The 19,505-nt window shown below is 34.4% G+C and overlaps 1 protein-coding gene across 2 annotated transcripts in view; it reads right to left on the bottom strand.

Moving 5' to 3' along the window:
- Positions 1–772: 772 nt before the first annotated feature.
- The window catches only part of LOC123549860 (arylsulfatase J-like), a 123,339-nt gene continuing 104,606 nt past the window's right edge, over positions 773–19,505 (bottom strand). For both annotated transcript variants that reach the window (XM_045338300.2, XM_045338299.2), the window contains 3 exons: positions 15,558–15,807; positions 15,279–15,403; positions 773–1,247 (listed from right to left, as the gene is read on the bottom strand). In XM_045338300.2, the coding sequence (XP_045194235.2) occupies positions 1,015–1,247; positions 15,279–15,403; positions 15,558–15,807 (608 nt within the window). In that variant the 3' untranslated portion in view covers positions 773–1,014. The remainder of the gene's footprint in view (positions 1,248–15,278; positions 15,404–15,557; positions 15,808–19,505) is intronic.

Genomic DNA, 19,505 nt, shown 5'->3' with positions numbered 1-19,505 from the left:
ACACTATTTTCACGTGTTTCCTATGTTCTGCACCTAGTTCGAGCACGTACGACTACGTCATCTTCTCATGTGATACATGCTTAAGTACATGTTGTTCCCTGCTATCATTTCATACCAAGTTCGACACCCTGCAATAGCACCAATAGCACCAAGTGTCCAGGCAGTTCAAACATAATATATATATAGTAGGACACACTTAGAAATTTCACAATGTCAAGTTTCGCCTAAAATGAAACGCAACTCAATGTTTACCACAGTATATCTTAACAACGGTCACTTATACGATTAATGTCATCTCAGCAAACTTCTTCCAAAATGTTACACCTACAAAATGAAGGTAGAAGCGTCTCCATATCTTTATCAATGACCAAATGACGGCTAAGTGTCCAGGCTGTTCAAACATACATGCATCGTACGACACGATTGATTTCACCGTTTCAAATGTCAACCAAAATGTTTAGTACATAATATCTTACAACTGATAACTTATACGATTAATGTCATCTGAAGACAGTTCTTCAAAAATGTTACAGCTACAAAATGATGGTAAAAGCATCTCCGTATATTTACAGATGATCAAATGACGGCTTTCCAAAAGCATGTCAAATAGCAAAAATTACAACAATTTTGAAATTTTTCTACAAGTCATAAAAACTGTCAATGCGCATGTCCAATCTATATCACGTGATATTTGTTTACATTTTTCCTCAAAACTCATTCCCCAGGTAGTCATTTTGCTCCTACCCTAACCCTAACCCTAACCCTAAACCCTAACCCTAACCCTAACCCTAAAAAGTGACATTAAATTATAAAAAAAATCTTAAATGCAAAAGAAATAACTTATGTTAGTGATTTTCTGCGATTGCCATCATTTTATGGAATTATATCTTGTTCTACGATTGTTACAAACTTTTGAAAACCGTTCGCAATGAAATAATAGGCGATAAACACAACTTCAAAGGTCTTGTATATCTATAGCTTAAATCCAGGAAATCCAGAAACAAGTATTTCACTCTATTGCCATGGTTGCCAAAATCCATCATGATGTAAAGGGTCTGCTCGCGAATCAACTGCAGGAAGTTGACATGAAACGGAATTTCTCTCATAATCCTCAAGCCTTTGAAGCATATTTTGTACTATTTCAGGGAAATGCTCAGACAAATCGATTCGTTCAAATGGATCGCTCTCAATATTGAACAGACAGACGTTTTGGAGATCACTAGACAGTTTCTTTCGTGAACCCGGACCTAAAACATAATAAATCTGACTGTCTGCATCTAATCATTAATAGCATTAATGCAAAAAGATTTAATTGCATTATAATTATATATAAAAAACAATAATCATTAGAACAATAAAAATAAATATAGAATCTCTGCAATTAGTGAGCTCATCAAACACGTGCGTACCAAAACAGAAATTTACACTGTTAATGATAAAATATCAGACGCAGTATTTCAAAAACATGCAAGTAAGATTAATTGACCAATGAACCGTTACGAGAAGTGTTCAACATGTCATTGAACATTATGAACTTTACATCATGGAAGAATGTATGACAATTTCGAACTATATGTCCACTGTACAACAATAAAAAATATTGGCGTTAAATTGTGACAACCGCGATTGTTGAGCACTTGGCTATTTAAAACAAACACATAGACAAATAGATAGACTTGAACATAAAATTTCATTACGTCAGTTGTAAAATACTTGTTTATTTTGTGGGCTTAATTCCAAAAGTTCGTATGTCAATTTTTGTCAATATTGAAAATTTGGTATCTTTTTTTTTTTTGGCTTGAAGAGCTCTATCTTACTATGGTATTTACATATTTATAGAACTAACAAATACACCATAAAAAGCAATTCCAAAACGCCATTAGTCTGCTTATCCCTTTAAATTTAACTCCAAAGTGCCGCAGATTTTTATCCAATTGAATACATTGTTTCGGGTCACAAGACGCATTCAAGACGGCTTACATTGTTGAAAACAGCATAATTTCAAAATTACAAAGAGGAATAATACAAAGGTAATGTAAGTATAGTTTTGCAATTTAGTTTGTTTGTTTATCATATGTACCTACTGATTATAGCCATGTTTGATTTTAAAAAATCTATTGCTACAGTCCATGGGGAATGGCTTTAAAAGTGTACTCTGTTTCAGATACACAAACTATTTTGTATAGTAATACAAACAGCTCACAGGCTTGTATAGTCATATATAAAGGAATAAATTATGTGTAAAATATGTACAGTACTGATTTAACTTATCAAACACATTTATAAGTAACATAGTTTTATTGAAAAGAAGAAACATGTAGAATAATGATGCCCTATGATCAAGCGGAATACCATGACAACAATCTGATATAGCCAAAATAAATTTAAAAATCCAAAATATACAGTTGCTAATTGAAAAAGAATTAAGGAATTAGGTTATGTTTTCTTTGTATATTTATAGGTACCAAATATGTAATCTGCTTACAGAGATTCTAGTGACAATTTCCAGCTATATTTAAATCCATGTGTTGCTCGAGAATGTTTATAGAGTACGCAGAACATTTCATCATATAACTGAGACGTCATCAGCTTCTTGGTCAACCATACATTTTTTCATACGAAATGTTATTGACATTAGAAGACACACAAAGAATAATTTCAAACTCAAGATTAATCTTTCAATTCCGTGTTCTTTATACAACATCACCGCACAAAAAATGATAATACGTTTACAAAAGCCAATTTTGAACATTTGGTTTGGCTAAATTTGAGTGAAGCTCCAATCACCACTATCTGCTTCTTCCGAAATGCATATAATTTAGAACATTTAGATTTGTCGTTGATGCCTGTGTTGTGCCACTTAACTGAAATAATTGCAGGAATATTCTTCAAAACCCAACTGGGCATCTAGATGGGTTTTTTTCATTATCACTGGAGGACAATGTTTAAGAACATGAATTCAGAGATGAAATATTAAACCTCTTTTTAGATATATCTAAAAAGTTCATAAATCATAGCAGGTTTAATTTGAGGTAGGCGCTTAATCTTCTGGAAAGTTATGAAAGAACTGATGATTTAAAGACAGAGAAAGTAAGTGTTATTCCTTGTCCTGATAAAGGAGAATAAGATGAAATGGTACCTATTAACATATATAATTCTGATACATTACCTAGCTCACATTTAGAGCAAATGGAGCTAGACATTAATAAATTCGAATATTCTGCAAGCGAAAGTTATATGCAAGAGAGTGATGAAGGTTGTTGAAACATTGACAATAATACATATATTGAAATCCGTTAAAACAACCAACGAGATACAAACAATAACATGGATGAGACCTATTGTGCAGAAAAATATTAAAACAAAAAATATATACACTGATTTAGATAATTGGAATTCTACAGTTAAAACATCTCTAGAAAATTAAACTGTAACAGAAGGTGATGTTAATAATCAATTTCAAAGCACTCATTACTGTCTAAATGAAGAAAAATCTATTTCAAGTGAGCCAGTTGTGTTAAATGGTAATTCCGAACAGTGCTATAGATACACTTGCTTTGACAAATAATGATCCAGATAACAAAAATCCGGAAAACAGTAAACGAGGTTAAAAGATCCTTCCAACCTGCAAAATAAAATAGGAAAGAGAAAATGTCAAAGTGGTGATTAGAATGTTAGCTTAGAAGAAATACAGAGGCAAAGACGAACAACTAAAATCAAACAGGACTGCGAAGGACGTTGCTTCACTAAGAAGGAAGTAGAGGATATTCACAAACAGTCCCTGTGTCTAGATGAAAGTCATAAATATTCATTTTTTTTTCCAAACAAAAGCGAGAGATGTATCAATGTTTCGAAAAAAAGAAGACTGAAAAAAATAATGCACATATAAGAATCTCTTCATAAAACATGATGAAAAAAAAACGTGGCTGTAAAGAATTTGTTAATGGAAATGAAAAGCGTGTTCGAATTTTTTACATAAAAAATCTGAGAAGAAAGATGGCAATGAACTCAAAAATATGAGAGGCAAATATAAAAAAACTGACGTAAATTTTATTCGTTCTCATTTTGAATCGTTTCGTAGAGTGCTCCCGCATTACTGTAGAAAATCGACTCAAAGACAATATCTTGATGCAAGCTTGTCTATATCAATAATGTAAAAATGCCAAGTCAACAGCTTACCTCAGCTAAAGAAAATTATGTACCACCAGACTTTTAAAAGGGAATATAATATTGCATTCCATCAACATACAAAAAGATCGATGTGATTTATGCGAAAGAATATTAACACAATGAATGAAAATGAAGAGCCTCACGACATGGAAATAACTAACAAAAAATTGAAACACATCTGGCTGACAAAGTTCACTCCAAAGCTGAACGTGACAGGGGCAGAATATACAAAACAACTGCAGTAGTTTGTTTTGATTTAGAACACGTGATTTCCTTACCAAGAGAGGATACCAGCAATTATGTTTTAGAGAAAATCTTCTTTTTAAGAGCAATTTGAACATGTACAATTTTACTGCGCATTTCACAATAGACAACATAGCATATAACTGCAGTTGGAATGTGTCAAAAATAACAAATTTATTTGTTAAAATAAACACAATTTGCCGCCATTTGGTGTTGCTATTTTAGTTCGCGTGACTTTACAATGGCGTCTCTCTGTCTAGTTCGCGCGTTCTTTTTATTTACATGTGAAATAGATTAGAAATATAAAAGAAAATAAATAAATTCAGTTCCAGACTGAGACCTCCAGTATTGTCATATACGAAACTTTAAAGTTTCAGTAAGTCTAGCAGGCGCAGCAAGTCGAAGCTGCGCAGTACTTAAGGAGAAGCAGCAGGTCCAGGTTGTGCAACAAGACTAATAAAAGACTAATAAGAAGAACAGATCCAGCAGTCGCAGCAAGTCAAGGTTGTGCAGCGAGTCCAATAAGAAGAGTAGATCCAATAGGCGCAGCAAGTCCAGGTTGAGCAGCGAGTCCAATAAGAAGAGTAATTCCAATAGTGTCCAGGTTGCGCAGGTAGTCCTATAAGAAGAGTAGATCCAGTAGGTGCGAGTCTTATAAGAAGAGCAGATTCAATAGGCACAGCAAGTCCAGGTTTCGCATCGAGTCTAGTAAGAGGAGTAAGTCCAGTAGGCGCAGCAACTCCAGGTTGTGCAGGAAGTCCAGTAAGAGAAGCAAGTCCAGTAAACGCAGCAAGTCCAAGTTGCGCAGCAAGGCTAGTAAGAGGAGTAAGTCAAGTAAGCGCAACAAGTCCAAGTTGAGCAGCAAGTCAAGGTTGTACGGCAAGTCCAGTAATAGACGTAAGTCCAATAAAGGCAGCGAGACCTGGTTGCGCACCAAGTCCAACTTGTGCAACAAGTCCAGTGAGAGGAGCAATTCAAGGTTGCGCAGAAAGTCCAAGTTGCGCAGCAATACCTATAAGAGGAGCAAATCTAGTAAGCACAGCAAGTTCAAATAGCACAGCAAGTCCAAGTTTTACAACAATGTTGGGAGTACAGCAAGTCCTTGTTTGGAAGTATCTCTAGTGATAGTAGCAACTATTATAAGTGCAGCAAGTCGAGTTACCACAGAAGATCCAGCAACCAGTTACTACAGTAGTACTTTGCTAGGAGGATACCTAATATATTGTTACGTTTTATGGCAAACCCACAAAAACTTAACAAATTTGGGACTCATCCGGGATTTACTATAGAGGATATTACAATTGTCCATAACAAGCAAGATGTATTACGATGAATGGTTTAGACTTGGAGAGAGACTTGGGTTGTCTGGTGGAGATTTGGTATTTTTCATCAAAGGCAAGGAAGAAGAATGTATGGCAAGAGAAGAGAGAGCTCAACGACGTGACGAAGAAAAAAGACAAATGGAGATGAACTTTGAACTGCAGATGAAGGTAAGAGAGCTAGAGATCGAGCGTTTGAGATCCATTAGAGTAGACAGTACTGACGTTAGCAAAATGTTCAGACCTAAGATTCCTAAGTTTGATGAAGAGCATGATAACATAGACGCTTACCTGGAAAGATTTGAGAGATATGCCATAACTCAAAACTGGGAAAAAGGCAGCTGGGCCATAAGTCTCACTTCACTTTTAACTTGAATGGAACTGGAGGTTTACACCAGTATGCCACTAGAAGAGGCTTGTAATTACTATGCACTCAAAAAAGCGATACTAAGGAGGTATCAGTTGACTGAAGAGGGATTCAGATCTAAATTTCGACGAAGCAGACCGAAACCAGGAGAGGCAGTCTTCCAATTTGTGGCAAGATTGAAGAGATACTTTAATCGCTGGACTGAATTGTCTGGAATGGAAAAGACGTACGAATCCTTACGTGATCTAATGGTAAGAGAGCAGTTTATAGAAGGTTGCTCCGCCAAATTAGCGGCGTTTCTAAAAAAGAGAGTACCAAAGTCAGTAGATAACATGACGCGTCTTGCAAAGCAGTACATTGAAGCACATAAGGGAATGCCTTCATCAATGTCGAAGAACCTCATATCACAAAGGAAGTACAACGTAGGTAGTAATGATCCTTCAGTTCAATAGACTAATGAGAAGAGTGGGTTGCGAAAGGTCTGCTTTGTTTGTGATAAAGCAGGTCATTAAGCACGAGACTGTAGACAAGGCAGCAAGTTTCCACACCAAAGAGTTCTTTTATTTGCCATACAGCCGGCCATATAGGGTTAGAGACTGTAAACAGATGGAATCAGTTCCGGCAAAGAGTGAGCAGAAGTTAGCAACGCTGTGCATTTAAACGGAAAAGGAAAACAGGTCATTGAAAAACAACACAGAAGACGGTAAATTGAAGTTAGCAAGTTGGAAATCAGTAACAATTCTTGCGGGAGTTTGTACCATTGATATATTAGAAGGAGAGAGGAACTTAAAGATACAGAGAGGATATGTAAGAACCAAGAAGGTGAACGTGCTGAGGAACACTGGATGCGAATTAGCTGCTGTCAGAAGAGAATTAGTAAATGAAGAACAGTTTCTAGGCAAATAAATATTCATGCTCACCATTGACGGGAATGCCAAAGTTGTGCCTGTGGCAAAGATCTGGGTTGACACACCATATTACACTAGGGAACTTGAAGCAATAGTACCAAAATCATTGATACCTTCAACCGTATATGATGAGACAGCTGCTAACAGGATGCAACCATGTAGATGATATGATAGGTCATACCACTACTTGGGAAGTTCATCTCGTGATGTTACGCGACTTCTTTCAAAGGCATAACGAAACATGTCTCAAAGTAAAACCATCAAAATGTTTGATTGGTTTTAGCAATACTGGATTCACAAGACAAATGTTTCAGTGTTTCAATGTTGCATCAGACAGGCCGCGGCTCCAAGAACTAAAAGACAAGTGAGAGCCTTCATAGGACTAGCTGGATACTACAGAAAGTTTATACCATTATTTGCCGAAATTGCAGCACCGCTAACAGACCTTATGAAGAAGGGACAGCCGAATTATGTTTAATGAGAAGCCAGTGAAGATAGTGCCTTTAACACCTTGAAAGACCACAGGAGCGCCGATTCTTCGACTACCAGATTTTTCCAAACAGTTCATTTTACAGTGTGATGCTTCAGGTACAGGAATCGGAGCAGCATAACTACAGAAGTATGAAGAAGTGTTGTTTCATGTTGCATTTGCCAGCAAAAGGTTGCTTGACCGAGAGAGAAATTACTCTGTTGGTGAAAGAAAATGCCTCGCCATCGGAATAAAGAAATTCCAAAAGTATCCTTATGTGAAGGTGTTCATCATACAGACGAACCACAATTCATTATCCTATATTCAAAGGTCAACACCAGATAATGGAAGATTAGTCAGATTGGCGTTGATTTTACAGTCATATAAATTCCGGATTGAGGCAATTAAAGGATCAGGAAACATTTTTGCAGGTTATTTGAGCAGACAAGATCAAGAATATGAAAACAGCCGAAGCAACACTTTCAAATCAACAGAAGAGATGCATGAAAAATAAATAATATGATTTTTGACGATGTTTGGAAATATGAAATATTTCTTTCTGATGGGGATGTTGTCAAATATAACCAGATTATTTGTTAAAACCAACACAACTTGCCGTACTTTTGTGTTTGCTATTTCTGTTTGCGTGACGTCACAAAGACGTCTCTCTATCCGGTTTGCGCGTTTTATATTTATATGTGAAATGGATTAGATATCAAAAAAAAAAAAGAAAAGAAATAAATTCAGGTACAGAAAAAAAACTCCAGTATTGTCACTTACGAAACTTTAAAGTTTCAGTAAGTCTAGCAGGCGCAGCAAGTCTAAGCTGCACAGTACTTTCGGAGAAGCAGCGGATCCAAGAAGTCCAACAAGTTACTCAACAAGTCCAATAAGAAGAACAGATCCAGTAGGTGCAGCAAGTCCAGATTGCGCAGCCAGTCCAATAAAAAGAGTAGATTAAATAGGCACAGCATGTCCAGGTTGCGCAGGTAGTCCTATAAGAAGAGTAGATCCAGTAGGCGCAGCAAGTCAAGGTTGCATAGCGAGTCTAGTAAGAAGAGCAGATCAAATAGCACAGGAAGTCTACGTTTCGCATTGAGTCTAGAAAGAAGAGTAAGTCCAGTAGGCGCAGCAAGTTCTGGTTGCACAGCAAGTCCAGTAAGAGAAGCAAGTCCAAGTTGCGCAGCAAGTCCAGTAAAAGGAGTAAGTGAAGTAAGCACAGCATGTCCAGGTTGCGCAGCAAGTCCAATTAGAAGAGCACGACCAGTAAGCGCAGCAAGTCCAGGTTGCGTAGCAAGTCTAATGAGAGGAGTAAGTCAAATAATGGCAGCGAATCCTAGTTGCGCAACAAGTCCAAGTTGTGCAACAAGTCCAGTGAGAGGAGCAATTCAAGGTTGTGCAGCAAGTCCAATAAGATGAGCAATTGTAGTAAACGCAGCAAGTCCAATTTTTGCAGCAAGTCGAATTTGCGCAACAAGTCCAAATTACACAACACATCTTGGGAGTGCAGCAAGTCCAGGTTGGGAAGTATCTCTAGTGAGAGCAGCAACTATTATACGTGCAGCAAGTCGAGTTTCCATAGAAGATCCAGGAACCAGTTACTACAGTAGTACTTTGCTTGAAGGATACCAAATAAATTGTCACCTTTTATAGCAAACCCACAAAAACTTGACAAAATGAAGCTTTAGCTGGTAGGGGCGCAAATAAAAGTGCAAGCGCTTTTGTTGGATATTCTAGCATAAAACTGCTGTTCTTGTCACTTTTCGGGGGTCTTTTAACAGGACAGAAAACGTGTGTAAACAGAGAGATTCTCGCGCTCGCGTGCTGTTATAACACCTTTTTATATATGCGCCTTCCGTGGCAAAGCGTAAACGTCATTCGTCCCTAAAACGGATAATTCAAAACGAAATGACGTCAACGTAAAAAACAACTCAGATATTCCAGCACATTTCGTGAAAAATTAATGACATTGAGAGACATTGTATCCATTTATCAGTTTTTACGCGTTTTATGCTAGAATAGCGTTAGCGCATGTTCATTTCGTGTTATAACATTTGCAGAATCCCTCGGTATACGTTGGTACCCTCACCCTAACGGGCTCGGGTACCAACCAATCCCTCGGGAATCTGCAGATGTTATAACACGTAAAAACATGCGTTATCCCTACACTAAATGCGATTACGCAAGAACATCCTACAGTCAAATCATTCATTCTTTGGTCTGATTCGTGCGTGCATCAGAACAGAAACTCTGTGATGTGTCTTGCCCTTAAACGATTATGATCGACTATAACCTTAAATTCCCATTCAAAATTTATTTGGCCTGGGCATTCCTCTATTCAAGAAGTTAATAACATTCACAGCCATATTGAGAAAATGTTGAAATGTAATGAAATATACAGTCAAGTTTCACTAATTCGTGTCATGAAAAAGGCTCGGTGGGAATCTGGGTTTAAAATTTTTCTAATGAATATTAGCAGTTTTCTGGATTACCAAAGGACAACCTTTGAAATTCAACAACATACCGTTTACAAAAGTCAAATGTTTGAAGACTGTGGCTTGAGGTGTTCATGAAAATGTTGTTTGAAGAGGCTGAGGTCGTATATATATATATATATAAAAAGAAAAACATCCAATGGGTTTCCTCTATCTGTATTTCTGTCTACCTACCGGTTTCATATCATAATCATCAGGGCAGACATGTCTAGATAGAGGAAACCCATTGGATGTTTTTCTTTTTTGTTTATTATATACTTGTCCAGGAGTAACTTTTAATATTTTCTATTAGGGTTAGGGTTAGGGTACCCTAACCCTAACCCTAACCCATAGTAGAGAGAATCTATACGAACTAAATCACCACCACAATATACCAGATTAATTACGGCAAAGCGCCTAGCAGTACAAACAAACACGCACATTCCACAGCAAGTCCAGTAACCCAATAAGATTAGTTTCGATGCTGCTTTATATACGAGCCCGAATTGTACTACACATTCGTACTGGTTCAATATTTGCATATATATACTCAAATCTCTGTTTTCATGTCTCACAAATAGTGACATTTTAGTCTTTTTAACTGATTGGGACCAGTGTAGCTATATTTTCCGTCTCTGAAAGTTAACTGGATCTCGAGGATACATTGAATATATAGAGATAGTTTTCATTGAGGGATATAATTATATTCAGAACAGTTGACTTTACCATACGTGAGATCGTATATATATATATATATATATATATATATATATATATATATATATATATATATATATATATATAGTAGATTATTTGCAATTAGCAGCCAATGAAGCATCTAAGAAAAAGTCCGATATTATGGAAAGAGAAAAAGAAAGATATTTCAAGTATGTAGGTATACATTAGTGCAGTAGATAGACAGTTTTATTTGCGATGAAATTGGTAACTAACAAGAGGAAAATTACTGTGACGTTTTAAAATTTGACTGTATTCATTTTAACAATAAGCGTTTATTTGATTACCTACATAGACGAATAATATGTAATTGTAATAAATGAAAGTTTATGTTACAAAAAGGAATACTGATATCCGCCAGGTGTTAGCAAGGTCGTTTTAGTCAATAAAGTTAAGTAATTTGATCTGGTCGAAATATCAAGTATGTTTGTTAATACTATCAAAGTCGTTTTAAATCAATAATCCACATGTATTCATCTCCAATTATAGAAGCTCAAATTAAAACGTTTGTTTTGTTTGAAAATTAATATCTTTAATTCAATCCTTTAAGAATAATTATAAAAGCATTGGTTAGAATATCATATTAAGATTTCTATCATTACTATTGCAACTACCATAACCTACATTATAGAATTCCAAAAAGCTGCATGTTTTATTTGGTCTTAAAAAGATTGTTCCGAATCGCCGTATCTCAAATAGTCATTTTAGAATTAAACTAAAATTCAAAATATCAAATTCAGACCTTGTTTAATTAAAAATAAAAGCACTAAATATTTATTGAAATATTGAAAATATTGTATTGATATTTTGTGTTCTGTCACATAAGATAAGAAAAATATATATTGTATAAAATTTCTTTCCAATCGGTGAAGTTAAAGCAAAGCTAATGAAAAACTTCAAATTTTTTTTTCTCAAAATGCCAGAAAGATAGACATTTTGGAATTGGGTCGACAATTTGCATTACAGTGTGTATTTTTTTAAAGTAGTATAAGTGGAATATTTACTTTATAAATTCAAATAACATGCATGTTCGTTGGATTCCTGGCTACTTCCATTAAGGACAAGTCACATTTTTGCGATAGGCAGTGACACAGCTGTAAATGGGCATCAGTAAATTGGTGGGGAAAGGGTGAGGGTCTTTGGGGGTGGGGAAGGGGAGCGGGGAGGTATTGTTGGTTTTAATTGTATATAAAATTGGATCGCTCAGAATCTCTGCAGTATTAAAGGTCCACTACTAAAACCCGAACGAGTATTATATGAAAACCAGAGTTTGTATCTGAGACTTCCTATTTACTGAAAATATGGCCCACTGCATCGGTTCTGACCAAATAGTCATGGATATGTTCAAGAATAACTAACAAATAAATAAAAAATGTTGCCTATGTCTAACCGAAAGTATGCTTTCCGACTGCTTACGAGCCCGTCGAGCATCTTCGGACTTTTTCGGAAGAATCCTCCGAAACGAGGCTATAATTTATAAATAGATGCAAAATATATCATATGCCCAAACGATAACGTGATTTTCATGGAATTCAACAATTTTGTAACTCACAAAAACTTCATGAAAATCATTCTTATAATACAGGTAATATACAGCTATACTACAAGTTTTCATAAGGACAATTCAGGCCCTTCCTGAATAAAAGTGTTTTTACAACTTTGTCTGTAAACTTTTTCAGTTAATCTCTTTACAGTATAATTTTAAGAATATAAATGAGTAACTGTCTTACACTGCAAAAACAAAGTATGATTGAAATTTACCTAAATACATTATTTTTATGTACACATGGCTACATTAATTTAATAAGATTTTAGACATTAAACACATTGTCTTGGCCTAATATATGTCACTGTCAATTTTAAATTTAAATTTTGTACATCTCATATTTTTCGTGCAAGTCGTGCATAATTACCATCATGGAAATACAGTTATTTTGTTGCGCGTCTAAAATGGTTATTCGTTTGAAACAATTTTTAAAATCACGTGATCCCGAAGAATTTCCGACCGATTACGGAAAAGCGATAAACACGAAAGTAGGATAAAATGACCCCTCATGTCAGTCTAAGAAAATACAGAAACAATCATTTGTTTCTCTGTACATGTGTTGATTTCAAGGGAATATTGCACTGCTATCGTAATGTTTAGTACTATATTTCAAAATGTGTAGTCCTTTTATAAGATTTATGTCTATTCATTTGTCTTTATTTTGCACCTTTAATGTTCACTGTTTTACAAAGGGATGACAGAGGAAATTTAACGTTACTGTTACCCTTACCCTTGAAATATACTGTTAAAATAAGAACTGATAAGAACTGACGTCAGTAAAATTATAAGCTTTATCAGCCCGGAATTTCACAAATCTTTAGACTGAAGAGTTCCTGTAATATTACCGGATTTTGGACAGTATATGGTAATATCAGTAACACAGTATTGTTTGCACTTAGACCTTCTCTCCAAAAATGATAATTTAGGCTTTAACGCATTTTACAGCGAAATGCGTACAGTATCTGTACAACATATTCCGTCAATGAGTTGTTTGGATCCTTAGATCAGTTTCAGAGTCCGGAAACGTGTTGTGACAGACAGACGGATGATCAGTCAGACTGTTTGTTTGTTCTTTTTTTTGGTGTGTTTTTTTTGCTGTGTTTAACGTCATACCGACACAATCATAGGTCATATGCCAACTTTCCAACTTTGTTGGTAAAGAAAGACCCCAGGAGCCGCTCCGTGCATTGTGAACGGAGCGAAATCAATCTATCTCCCAAACATATTTGAATACATAATAATAAACTGAAGAAATTTGAAATATTCCGAAAATAGGTAAACAATGAGATACATTTAAAGGTGGTCAATCATATTGAAGTAATACTTATTGCACTTTTCAAAGACTTGTATTCTGTTTACGATTTACTTAATGGAACAAAAAGATACATTGTATAGAGTTAGATCAGTATTAGAAATATATATTTTATTGATTTTTATCAAACTGTATAATTGTCTCATCTTAATATGAATAGAGAAAAAAAGTATTTCTTTTGATTCCAATATAATTTCCAGCTTTTTATTTGCATTTGATAGATATTGTAATGTTTCAACAACTTGAGCCAAAAAGAAAATTTCAAAACTGCATGTCGCTTCTAAATTTCCTTTTTCTTTCAACTTTGCATTTCTAATGAATTTCAACTAAATATACAAAGGTTCACGGGAATATTTCACAAGCATATTGCAACAAATCTTTTTTAAACTCATTCTTAAAGCAAATTCTGATAAATAAACTATGATTGATATGTTAATATAACTCTATGTTGGCTTAGCAACCATGATAGATAAAATATTAAATATATCAGCAGTAACAAGCATGTTTAGGTATCTTTATACTGTGTAAAATTACAAAAATTGTGATTTCCTATTCAGACATGACACAAAACATAGTCTAACGAAATTGGTTCAAAACTGAATAAATACAAACTGACAGTTGCGTGAAAATGGTGTCATATTAAGTCTAGAATACATGTTTTTATTCTGGTATGCAATTGAAAACCAAATAAACAGTAAAGAACTCGCAAGAAAATGTACCACTGTTCACAATTAGTTTGTTGATAAAGACCGACTTCCTGTATAAATTCAGCTAGATCGAAACTATCTGAAAGTAATTAGGTTTTGGTTTCAAACTGTCTCTTAACTTGTCATGAAAATTACAATTCCTAATAATTTCAAATAGTTCTTTTAGTTACGTAATGTCTGAAAGAAGATATTTGGCTGTTATTAACTGTGAGTTATTCATTATGATTTGATACTTTACTCAAATGCTATCTGAAATATAAAATGGCATGTTTAGAAAGTCAATAAGTGATTGCGTGTGCACGAATATAATATTACTATTACAAATCAGAGACTTTAAAAAAAAACATGGGTGCTTTGACCGCATCATCAAACACAGTAACCTTCCTACGGGTCTAGTTCTTTGAATTTGCATCATCCATACAAATCAGACGTTTAACAAGGGATATAATGAAATTACTTCATTTCATGCACATGTGCACAGTACTACTTGCACCATTGCCTTATGCAGATGATAATATGTTTTATAGTTAGGATATTTTTTGATATTGATGCAGATGTTGAGAATCCTGACAGAGCTTGGGTTATTGTTACAGTTCAAACAATAATTGATGATCTTAATTAGGTCAAGAGGATACTGTTTGCATTAAATATCGGTTAAAATGTGTGAACTAGAAAAAAAAGAATAAAGAAAGCGGTAGTTTACAAGTGCGTATATTGAAATTCCTTCCAGGAAGTAGCTATTCAGTTTTACCCTCCTGCATGATATTCGGTGGAATCAGCTGTAATGTCCCAGTCACAGTTATGATTTAACGGTAAAGTATGATCTAATTATTTTTTATGTATTACTATTAATGATATTTGTGCATAGTTCACCTCAATTCTTATACATAATGACCTTCGTTTGAACTATTTTACGATAAAAAATATGACATTTACACAATGAACTAGCTTCAAACTCAAGTTTCATTGCGACAATCGGGATTATATTTACTATACTAATTTATAAGAAAAAACATGTAGCAAAATACCTAGCTGTCCAATAATAATTTTCCATGCCCCTATCCTTATAGAGAGTCTTCTTGTATGAAATGTATTATTATACAACGGGTCAATGTTATGAAGTATTTCCTGTCGTGGACTTCGAATACCATACCTGTAAACAAACACACCAAGTAATAACAATTTGATAATATATCATACATTATATTAATCGTCATACATGTAATCTAATATATATTAAAATACTATAAAAAACGTTAGTTGCTTGTCTTTATGCATCAATATACATATGTCAAGCTTTTGCTCACTTGATAGTTTTCCATTGGTCGTATCCGTCTAACTGTTTTATGCCTTTCAAATCACCACCAGCCAGACTGAGGAGAGTAGGAAACCAGTCAGTAACATGCATGAGCTCATTCGAAATATAGCCATTCATTTTGTTGCCTATGAGAGAGCTGTGAACGAATCCAACAGCACGTATTCCCCCTTCCCATAATGTACTTTTTGTTCCTTTAAGCGGCACGTTGCTTCCTCCAACGTTTGGGTTTCCACCATTGTCTGTAATAGCAAACAAACTGTAGCAAACAGGGTGTAAGTGTAATTTTCAAATGAATAGCAATGAAAACCGCACATTCAACAGGAAAATCCACATTCGAAGAACAAAGCCACCTATACAAATTTCAACATTGAAAAAGTGGTATGTGAAACTGTACCAATACAGCGGCTCACCATATATACATAGTTCAACAAACGGACGCAGATATAACAAAGAAGTAAAAACAAACACAAAACACGAATGAGAAAGGAACGCAGAAGGGTACCGCATCGGCACGATCATTGACCAAAACACTACTTGGGAGTTTAAACTAATTAACTGGCACCAATTCAAACTCTATAAAGCTTACCATTTTCCTATTTAATCAGACAGTGTAAATAAAATTACTCCCCGCCAGGTATATCTCTAACGCACGGAAAAAATACCATATGAACATATTCTAAAACACAAAATATGCTCATGTAAAGATACATTAATTAACAAGAAACGTGGAAATTCCATGAAAACAAGGTTTTAACAATGTTTTCAATTGCCTCACGCAAACAGGTTCTTTAAAAAAAGGTCATATTCTATTATACATATATATTTTTTAGTATAACTATGACAATATTTTTCTATTTTTAGTTACCAAATGGCATTTAAATGACCTTTTTGTCACCAAGAAAAGAAGAAATAAATATGGAACTCAGTGAGATTTAAACTGACTCCTTTCCATTCAAGGTAGCATAAAAATCTATAATATGGCCCCATTTCTCTAATTTTAGCTAAAATGACCTTAATCCTGATCAAAGTGACCCCAAATACATTCCCGAACGTTTGTGTTTGATAAAAGTTATCTACACACCAAATATAATGACAATAAGTGTACCCAAACTTAAAATATTGAGTGGAAGCCATTTTTCTATTTTCAGTAACAGTCATTTAAACATATTTTTTCAGATGAGGCTGCTGTACACAAAGCTTTATGGCAGTATGTAAGTCCAAACTAAAGTTATAAAGTGGAAACAACCTTTTTGTTGAGCACACTGATTAAACAGGCTATTTTTAGAGAATTATATTTTAGTAACCGTGACATTGACCATGACACTTTTATCACAAAGAAAGGAAAACATAAAAATGTATTTCAGTAGGATTTGAACCGAAGCCGTTCCGTCCCAAAGACAAAAATGTAGCTTTTGGCCCAACACTCTAGATCACTGCGCCACCATGGAACTTTCTGAGTTTGAATAAATAAAATTAGTTATTCTGACCTTGAACTTGACCCTAGCTCGGCTACAGACTAGATAATCTTTTTTTTTAGAAACAATAATTCTTTATACATTCGGACTTATCGGTATTGGCTCTGATTATCTAGTCTGTTAAAATCTGGTCAGAGCTTGTGATCGATATCTCATGATAAACCGTTAGCTGACCGGTCACAAGGCACATTACAATAAATTTCTTCTGTGGATAGAGATCTTGATCAGTATTTAGTTTACAGGTGGCCAGCACATGAGCTGAGGTTTAATTTTGTGTTTCAGTTTAATCAGGCTAATTTTTATCATACACCAAAAATCAGAAAGCTCTGGATTGCCCTTAGTCTTCAATTATAGTCATGTAAAACACTTTTTCCTAAAGAAAAACATATCCAGTCTACTTATTGGTTAGATTAATAGATATGTATAAACTATTTAGCATTGCATTATGTAACCCTCCCATAAACAACAGTTTAACCCACATGTAAGAACATGAGAAGTAAATATATTCAACAGTGCTCCCCAGCAGCAAGTATTGCTTTGCCAAAAGTTGAGAAATATTTGGTTTCATCTAAAAGAATAATATTTAACAATGATGTTAAACAGCTATTGAATAATGTTGAACAGAATAATAAACTGATATTCAGTTAAAATAGAACATAGGCAGAATGAATATTTTAACAACGGATTCAAAACTATAGCAAAGGAATTAGATGTTTTACAATATAAAGTGTTAGACGTAATTAAGGCATATATGGAAGAAAATGATGTTCCTTTTTTCTTGATTTTTTAAGATAGTTTAGAATAAAAAAACTCATTTTCTAATGTTTATAATAAGACGAAACAGCAATTTTAAAAATGATCATTTTTATCCAAAATCTGGGTATCAGTGCCTTTTCTTTGCAAAACTTTGATTCAAAGTCTTGCACATTTGTTACTGTGATAACTTTGATATAAATGAAGAATAATTTTCTTTGTGTGGGAATGAAAGGAGTATGTGTGTGACTTTTGCAAAATAGGCACCAATTTATCAGGTTTACATTGGCAATTTTTAACTCTGCACTTATGACAAATTATAATTGTAAAGCCCTAATATTCCATCGAAGATAATCCCAGAATAACCACCATAAAGCTTTTAGCTGAAATTAGCAGAAGACGGTATTAATAATTTAAAAACATTATATTGGGAAGATTTGCGACCAGTGCAATAAAAATTATAATCAAGTTATATTTCACATTTCAAGACGTCTGCAAACTGAAAAACTCCTTTTGCATAACAGTTATCATAGTTACCGTTTCTTTTCAAGGATGTAGAGGTAAAAAAATACATTTTGTTACAAATGCTTTTCCTAGAAGCTGTTGCTCTGTGCACATTGTTTCAAAACATAACTCAGGTTGAAATAAAGTCTTTCTTATGCAGAAAGAGCTAAATGAAGTTACTTCTTAATAGAAAATAGGTATACCATAAAATTGAAAAAAAGTATGTGCAATATACTATACATGCATTTTATGTATATTGAGTATTGTATTAAAATTTTCTAGCTTGTAAACGTCTTAATCTCTCAACCTTGGTCAGATTTTAGGGGCGAAAAACACACTGTAAGTCATTCATTTGAATGTTATCCCTATTATTAATTTTAACTGGTTAACTGGCACTTTCTGCCGCTGAAAAGGAGACTTAGGAAACGACTTTCTCCTTTTTCCAGATGTTCTCTCTAGTATTGTTTCCCCTTTTTATGGGATGTGTACATAATTTTGATATTAAGTAGCAGGTTTAGAATAATGGCTTTAAAACTGATCAGTGACAGGCAGATATGTTTTTAATTGTTTCATAAAGCAACCAAATCATTGTTTTGGTTGGCACTTGTCAGTTTATGTCCCTGTCCCTTGGGAGCAGTTTCACTATTGTTTTGTAGAAGGTGTTAGTTTTATACAATCCGCATTTCCTTATTTTAACAGGTAATCATTCATCTGTACAATCTTTTTTTCTTGATAAATCATTTAAATTAAAAAAACCGAATACATAATATATAAAAAGTATATACAACACCATTAATCCGCTATGTATCAATAATTCATTAGGTATTCTTCAAAGTTCAATGAATTTTACCGAAGTTCTCCCTATATCTACAGATCAAGGGGTTGTTTATAAACATGTGTGAATGGCGATAAATATCCCAGAACCACCAGGCCATGTAACATGATCATTTTCAGTTGTAATACCTTGACCTGAGATAAAGGTAGATCTGCAGGATTCAGGAGATGCTCAAACCGCATTTTTACAGACCGTGTGTTTTGAGAAGAATAGGGACAATTATACAAAATTTTAAAAGCCTCAGGAGTTATCTCCTGTGGACAAAACATAGGTCTGAACACAGACAAACTTGACCCCAGTGACCCCATATACAATCCCAATCTTAGTTTTCCTATAAGCTACCCATAGACCAAGTTTAATTTCAATATTC

Source organism: Mercenaria mercenaria, chromosome 6, assembly GCF_021730395.1.
Source record: "Mercenaria mercenaria strain notata chromosome 6, MADL_Memer_1, whole genome shotgun sequence".
NCBI lineage: Eukaryota > Metazoa > Mollusca > Bivalvia > Venerida > Veneridae > Mercenaria > Mercenaria mercenaria.
The sequence above is the reverse complement of the archived record's forward strand: the minus strand, read 5'-3'. Positions and strand labels throughout refer to the sequence as shown.